Genomic DNA, 7644 nt, shown 5'->3' on the forward strand with positions numbered 1-7644 from the left:
ACAATGAGATAACCACCACACACCTATTATTAATAGAATGGCGAAAATCCAGAACACTGGCAACACCAAATACTGGTGAGGATGTGAAAACAACAGGAATTTTCACTCATTGCTGGTGGGGAGACAAAATGGTACAGCCACTTCGGAAGATAGTTTTGCAGTATTTTACAAAACTAAACATACTCTTACCATACAATCCAGCAATTGCACCCCTGGATATTTATCCAAAGGAGTCGAAAACTTATGTCCACACAAAACCTGCACACAGATGTTTATGGCAGCTTTATTCATAATTGCCAGATTTTGGAAGCAACAAGATGTCATTCAGGAGATGAATGGATAAAGAAACTGTGACACATCCAGAGAATTCAATATTATTTAGTGCTAAAAGGAAATGAGGTATCAAGCCATGAAAAGACATGGGGGAAACTTAAATGCATATTATTAAGTGAAAGAAGCCAATCTGAAAAGGCTACATACTGTATGATTCCAACTATATGATATTCTGGAAAAGGTAAAACTATGGAGACAATAAAAAGATCAGTGGTTGCCGGGAGCTGGGGGAGGGAGGGATGAATAGGTGGAGCACAGAGGAATTCTAGGGCAGTGAAACTATTCTGTATGATACAACAATGGTGAATACATGTCATTATGCATTTGTTCAAATCTATAGAATGTACAATACCAAGAGTGAATTCTTATGTAAACTGTGAACTTGGGGTGATAATAATGTATCAAAGCAGGTTCATCAATTGTAACAAATGTACCACTCTGCTGGGAGATGTTGATGATGGGGGAGAGTGTGCACGTTGGGGGCTAAGGGGTCTATGGGAACTCTGCCTTCCTCTCAATTTTTCTATGAACCTAAAACTGCTCTAGAAAGTTAATTCTTTTGAAAACTGAGTCGGCTATAAAATGTCATAAAGTGTAGCAGATTTAACTACTTTTCTGAAGTCTTAACAAAAAATAAGAGTAGGGCCTTCCAAAATCATGCTGCTCGGGCTCTTCCCTGTAGAAAATAAATATTTTAGAACAAAAGGTTTCAGAAGTCTAAGTTTGTCTGGTGAAGAGGCTCCATGGGAAGGTGTGTTGCTTCTGCGACAGGCCATTATTTGTCATGGGCGCTGCTATTTTCCCTTCTTCTAGTATCTAGCCTGGGACGCGAAACCATTCCGTGCAAGAGTTGCAGCTACGGAAATGCTCAGAGCTGGCAGGGGGCAGGGATCTCTCACGGAGCATTTAAGGAAAGAGCCAGGACCCAAGACGAAGACTCTCAAGAGTGGCGGAGGGGAATACACCCCCCTGAGAACAGAGAAGACCACACAGAATCCCACTCCACTCCTGATATATCCATGCAAATCATGGGAGACCCCAGGCTGGGCTGTCAGGCTAAAAACACTCCTTATTTCCAATTCGGGGGTCTTAAAAAGGGGAGGTCCTTCGTTTGAGGTAAATGGACTCAGGTCCGCAGAGGGAGGAGGCCAACTGTTTCCGGATTCACGGTGATGATCCTGAGGGAGGACTAAACAGAACCTCCACCGCAGAAGAGACTGGGCCCTAGGCCCGTTCTGCCCCAGCTGTTCAAGACTTCGAAGGCCTTAGGGGCAATCATGTCCAGAGGTGGCAGACCCTGACTTCCACTGAAAGAGGGGAGAGGTTTTCAGGGAAGCGAGGGTCTTGGTCGAAGGGGGCAGGACTCAGGTCAGCAACGACAGGAGTCCTAGGCCCTGCTTCAAGGTGAGGACCCTTACTGAGGGCTGATTTAACCTCCCACCGTCAGAGCGGGCCCCATAGTAAAGGCGATCTTGTTGTCAGCCTAGGAAGGTCCCAGGCAGGGCTGCCAGGAAAAGGCGCCACCACTCACAACCTCCGCAGTCCTGCAGAGGGCGCCTCAGGGAGATGGGGGTCTTGAAAAGCAGGGAGTGCAGGTTCTGTCAGGACAAAATATGAACACTTTGAAAATAACTGATGGCAATCCCCAGCCCAGAACTGAGAGAATCCCACAGAAACCTACCCCGCCCCTGCTGTCAATTCTGGTAGCCCCTTGTACAGGCCTGTCGGGCTGACACCCCACCAGTTTGGTGGTCGTAGAGAGCTAAGTGTGGTCTCGGTCGATAAAGAGAGGGGCTGACGTGGCGCCAGAAATCAAGGTGAAGGCGCTGAGCTAAGACCCAGCCTATCCCTGTTGTCAGCCCTGACATACCCAAGGCAGAGTGCCCGGATGGGGTGTATCCTGACTTCCATTTTGGCAGACTCAGGGAGGGGAGGCTTCCGCGGAGGGTGCTTGACTTACGTCAGCAGAAGGAGGAATCCCACATCCAACCAGGCTTCAGAGTGAGGACCCGGAAGGAGGAGTAAGGGGACCTCCCACCACACAGAGAAGAGCCGCTTCTGTTGCCACCCTGCCCCTGCTGCCGGCCCTGGACAGCCCCAGGCATCGTTCCCTGACGTGATTTATCTGGACTTCCATCTTTGGAGTCTGAGGGAGGCGAGGCTTCCTCTGAGGTGCCCTGCCAGATATTAAGGTAAGGACCCTAAAGAAAGACAGTGGAGACTTCTCACTACAGAGAGAGGGGGCCTCAGCTCCCCGCCCCTGCTGTAAGTCCCGGGATGCCCCAGGGAGGGTCGCCTGATGTGGTGTATCGACTTCCTTCATTGGAGACCTCATGAGGAAGCGAGGCTTTATTTGAGGGGTGTAGATTCGAGACAGCAGAGGGAAGAGTACCGGGCAGTGCTAGACGTCAAGGTGAGAACCCGTACAGAGGCCTGAGAGGACCTCCCAGCAGACAGATCGGAGCCCATTGAAACCCTCCCCTTCTGTCAGCCCTGAGAGGCCCGCGGCAGGGTAGTCAAGTAGAGCCACCTTCCGCAATCCTCCTCACTCCCTTGTCGCCGGGCTCAGAGAGAGCGCGACTGTGGCTTGAGCGCCGTATTCTCGGTTCAGCAGAAGAGAGGCAGTGCAGGTCCTGTTAGGAGTAAATATAATGAGCTTGCATAGGACTGAGGGTACCCCACCATGGAGTCCTGGGGAATCTCCACAGAAATTCACCCGGCATTTCCTGCCGTCAGCCCTGGGGATTTCAGGAAATGCCGTCGTGCTAGGCCTCCTCTTTCTCTTGTATCATACCCAGATAGGGGGTTTTAGGGATGTGAGGGCCTTGGTCCGAAGTGCCAGATCTCTGATTATCAGAGGGAGGGGCCCCAGGCCTTGCCAGGAGTAAAGGCGTGGACCCTTAGGTAGGGCTGAGAGGACCCCCCCACCACAGATACAGAGGGAGCCACAGAAACCTGCCGCTTCTCTGAGAGGCGCAAGGCTTGGCTATAAGGCAGAGATGCCCCGCCCACCCGCCTCACGTTTTTGTCTGGCTTCTCTAGGAGATAGGGGCCTTGGTATAAGGGAAGCATCCTCAAGCCAGCAAAAAATATGGGTCGCAGGCCTTGTAGGGTATAAATATACCCCCAATGCAGAACCCAGAGGGAGCTCCATAGGTATCCGCCCTGACCCTGCTGTGAGCCCTGATAGACATTATTTGGTCCTGTCAGGCTGAGGCCCTGCTTCACTCCCTTCTTGGTGGTCTCAGTGAGTTAAGGTCCTAGGTCCGATGGGTGCAGCCTCAGGCCAACAGAAGGAGTAGCCCAGCCCTGACAGGAGTCAAGCTTAGGACTCTGAGAGCGGCCCTAGAGGATCTCCAACTGCAGATAGAGGGGCTCCAGCCCTGTCCTGTTCCTGCTGCCAGCCCTGGGAGACCCTGAGTAGGACTGTTAGGCACAGGCACGTCCCCTCTAACCCCTTCCACTTCCCTCACTTCCTTGTCTGGCATGTCTGGTGGATAGCAGCCTTGGCTTGAGGAAGGCATCCTCAGGACAGTAGAAGGGAAGGAATAGTGGCCCTGTTGGGAGTAACCGTGAATACCTTTGGGAGGATTGAGGGTAACTCTTACTCCAAACAAAGGGGTCCCCAAAGAAACTTGTCTCACCCCTATTGTCAGCCCTCACAGCCCCAGGAAGGTCTATCTGAGTCTGCCCTCATTTCCAGCTGGCCTGGGAGTCTCAGGGAGGTGAAGGCCTTTGTCTGAGAGGGCCGACGTCAGGCCACCAGAGGCCCTGCTGAGCAGGGAGGTGAGGACCCCGAGGGATGACTGAGTGTGCCCACCACCCGAGGACATTGGGTCCAGCCCCTGCTGTCAGCACTAGGAGATCCTGGGCAGGGGTGGCTATATGTGGCACTTCCTCACTTTTGTCTCCTTGGTCTCAAGGAGGTGAAGGCCTTGGTCTAAGGGGGGCAACTTCATGTCAGTAGAGGTAGCTACATCTGGTCAGCACAGGGAAGAGACCCAGCCTCTGCCAGGAGTCATGGTGAAGACCCTGACTGAGATTTGAGGGAACCTCCCTCTCCCCTTGAAGAGTTGGGGCCCCTGCCCTGTACTGCACCTGCCCTGGGAGGCCCCGGTGTATGATGTCTAAATGTGGTGCCCCCTTACTCCCACCTGGTGGTCTCAGGGGACTGGACTCAGTTCAACAGAGGGAGAAGTCTCAGGCCCTGCCAGGAGTCAATTTGAGGGTGGAGGGCACCCCCTACACAAGAACAGATGGGCCTAGCCCATCCCTGCCCCCGATTGGACCCAGGGGAGGATCTACTTCAGAACTGTGGGGTCCTCACAGAGTCCTTGCGCACCTGTCAGCCCTGTGGGGCCCGGGGCTGTACTTTTAGTCTGTAGCTTGAGAGGCCCTCTCAATTCCTCTTACAGGGGCTCCAGGAATTGGAGGTGAGGGCCTTGGTCTGGGCCAGATCTCCTCAGGTCACAGAGCAGAAGAGGCTCAGGCAGTGCCAGGAGTCAAGGTGAGGTGTGCACCCTAAATGTGTACCAAGGGCCCTACCCCCCAGAACAGAGGGACCACCACAGCATCCAGCCCCACCCACCCTACTGTCATCCCTGGAAGTCTCATGTTCTGCTGGCTGGCTGCACCCTGAGGAGCTTTTTAACAACCTCATACAGGTTGCTAGGGGACAGGCTGACCAGGAGAACAGGAGAAGACCTGCGAGGCCCTAGAGAACTAAGGGAGGACCTGTTGAGACAGCCTTGTCAGAACTAACAAGGTTAAGTTTCTCATACTCTTCCTCTCTCTCTCAGGCCAGTTGGCTCCATCACCCATCTCCTGCCCACACTCCTGCTGGCTTCTCCAACGCAAGTCATGATGCCTCACAGCCAGAAGAGTCAGCCCTGCAAGAATGAGCAAGGCCTTCAGGCCCAAAGAGAGGCACAAGGCCTGGTGGGTGCACAAGTTGCTGCAGCTGAGAAGGTGAGCGCCACAGCCTCCTCCTCTACTCTGATCCCAGGCACCCTGGAGGCGGTGTCTGCTGTTGGAACACCAGATCCTCCCAAGAGTCCTCAGAAAACCTCCTTCTCCTCCACTACTATGAAAGCCACTCCATGGAGCCAGCCTGAAGAGGGTTCCAGCAGCCAGGAAAAGAATGATCCAAGCACCTCACAGTTCCTGCCATATCCTGAGTCCTTGTTCGGTAACATGCTACAGAAGAAGGTGGCTGAGTTAGTGAAGTTTCTGAGTGTCAAGTATACAACAAAGGAGCCCGTAACAGAGGCAGAAATGTTGAAGAATGTCATCAAAGAGTACGAAGACCACTTCCCTGTGATCTTCATGAAAGCCCGTGAATGCATGGAGGTGGTCTTTGGCATTGAGGTGAAGAAAATGGATCCCATCAGCCGCTCTTATGTGCTCACCAAAATGCTAGACCTCACCTATGATGGAAAGCTGAGTGATGACCAGGGCATGCCCAAGACCGGCCTCCTGATTCTTATCCTGGGCGTGATCTTCATGGAGGGCAACCGTGCCCCTGAGGAGAAGATTTGGGAGGTGCTGAATACGATCGGGGTGTATGCTGAGGGGAAGGATTTCATCTATGGGGAGTGCAGGAAGGTCATCACCAGAGATCTGGTGCAGGAAAAATACCTGGAGTACCGTCGAGTGCCCAACAGTGATCCTCCAAGCTACGAATTCCTGTGGGGCCCAAGGGCTCGTGCTGAAACCAGCAAGAAAAAAGTCCTGGAGTTTTTCTCCAAGGTCAGTGGGAGTGAGGCCACTGCCTTCACATCCTTGTATCAGGAAGCTTTGAGAGATGAAGAAGAGAGAGCTCAGGCTAAAATTGCCACCAAGGCCAAGTCCAGCAGCTTCTGCCCTGAGTAAAGTCTTGGGCAGGTTCTTCATTCTGTCTGAAGGGGGTAGTCAAGTTTTTAAGTAGTGGAGGGCTGATTGCAGATTTTATTGTTATTTTTTTTCTTTTTGGTATTTTTCAAATGTCTCTCTTAAAAAGTTTACCAGCTTCAGAATCTAGATTCATGAATGACATTGGTCACACATTTATTGCTGTGTATAAGGTTTAAGAATAAGAGTTTTGCTATTAAGTAAAACAAATTGGGGAAACTTCCATCTTATTTTGTGATCTGGAACCAGATAACATAGCGTTGGAGTAAAAATTTCCTTGGAAATGTGAAAGAGCCCAGCAATAAAACCAATGAGATCAATAAATACAGGAACAACATAAGAGATGGTTAATCCTAGGATTTCTGTATCTCCTTTAGTCTGTTGTTTTGTAAAATTAAAGATTTATACCTTATTTTCTTGGCTTACTCTAGAATGTACAATGAATTAAATCTTATTAAATGAGATCTTCAGTTGACTGGCTCATTTATTCCCCAAACCTTAATTGAACATCTGCTCTTTGGAAGGGACTGTGTTAGTGGGGATTCTAGGATAAGCAGGGAAGATGGTGAGATGTCCAGTAAGACCTAACAAGCAAGTAAAAAAAAATGGAGCAAGGAAGTGGGACTCCAGACGCGAGTAAGTGTAAATACCCTGAACCAAGGCAGTTTGGGGCTTTGGGAAGTTGCAGCTCCTTCTGCAGGAATTAATTTTAAATTAAGCTGGATGGTGGCAGGGCCCAGACTCTCAGACAGAGTGCCTTACAGGTGAGATAAAAACCTACAGCGGAAAACTGCTTTCAGCAGTTCCTTTTGGATGGTGGATAAAGCAGAAAGAAATTTCCACCTGGGCAGGTATACAAGGTATCCTGTGCCTTTGCCTTAAAAGTGCATGAACTAAATGCTCATACTCATCATCTACAAGGATTTCCTGAAAAACAGGGCGATACTCCCTTGAAGTGGTTCCCAGCAGCCTCTATGCTGGCACTATTTTCCCTGGCCTGGGAGAGCCAGAGCCTACTCCATTGAAAGGACGTTTAATTAGATGATCTTGAATGTAATTTGGCCAACTCTGAGCAAGGGCTAGATTTTGGGTGGGAGTGAAATGAATGAAAATAATGGTTTGCAGTGAAGAGAAGGTGGGAGGGAGGAAAGGAGTTAGTCCCTGACTTAAATCCTAGGAGCTTTGAGTTGCGTCCAAATGAGGAAACCTCCCCCCCACACACATCCAAATTAAATAATGTGTCTACTAATAGGGAAAATTTCCTGAGTTTTATTTACAAAGTAGCACTTCTGGCCCATTTGGTGTATCATGTCCTGGAGTGCTGCATGTTCTCTGAGATGTCCTTGATCACACACATACACACATACACACACACACAGACACACACACACAATATCTCAGAGAATGTAGTATGTAGGGGAC

The 7644-nt window shown here is 50.4% G+C and overlaps 1 protein-coding gene across 1 annotated transcript; it reads left to right on the top strand.

Moving 5' to 3' along the window:
* Positions 1–5196: 5196 nt before the first annotated feature.
* LOC105819264 (putative MAGE domain-containing protein MAGEA13P) lies at positions 5197–6204 on the top strand. Its single transcript, XM_012655467.1, has one exon. It carries the CDS (start codon positions 5197–5199, stop codon positions 6202–6204), a length of 1008 nt encoding a protein of 335 aa, XP_012510921.1.
* The last annotated feature ends 1440 nt before the right edge of the window (positions 6205–7644 follow it).

The sequence above is a fragment of the Propithecus coquereli genome, unplaced genomic scaffold (genome assembly GCF_000956105.1).
Source record: "Propithecus coquereli isolate 6110/MARCELLA unplaced genomic scaffold, Pcoq_1.0 Scaffold478, whole genome shotgun sequence".
Lineage (NCBI taxonomy): Eukaryota > Metazoa > Chordata > Mammalia > Primates > Indriidae > Propithecus > Propithecus coquereli.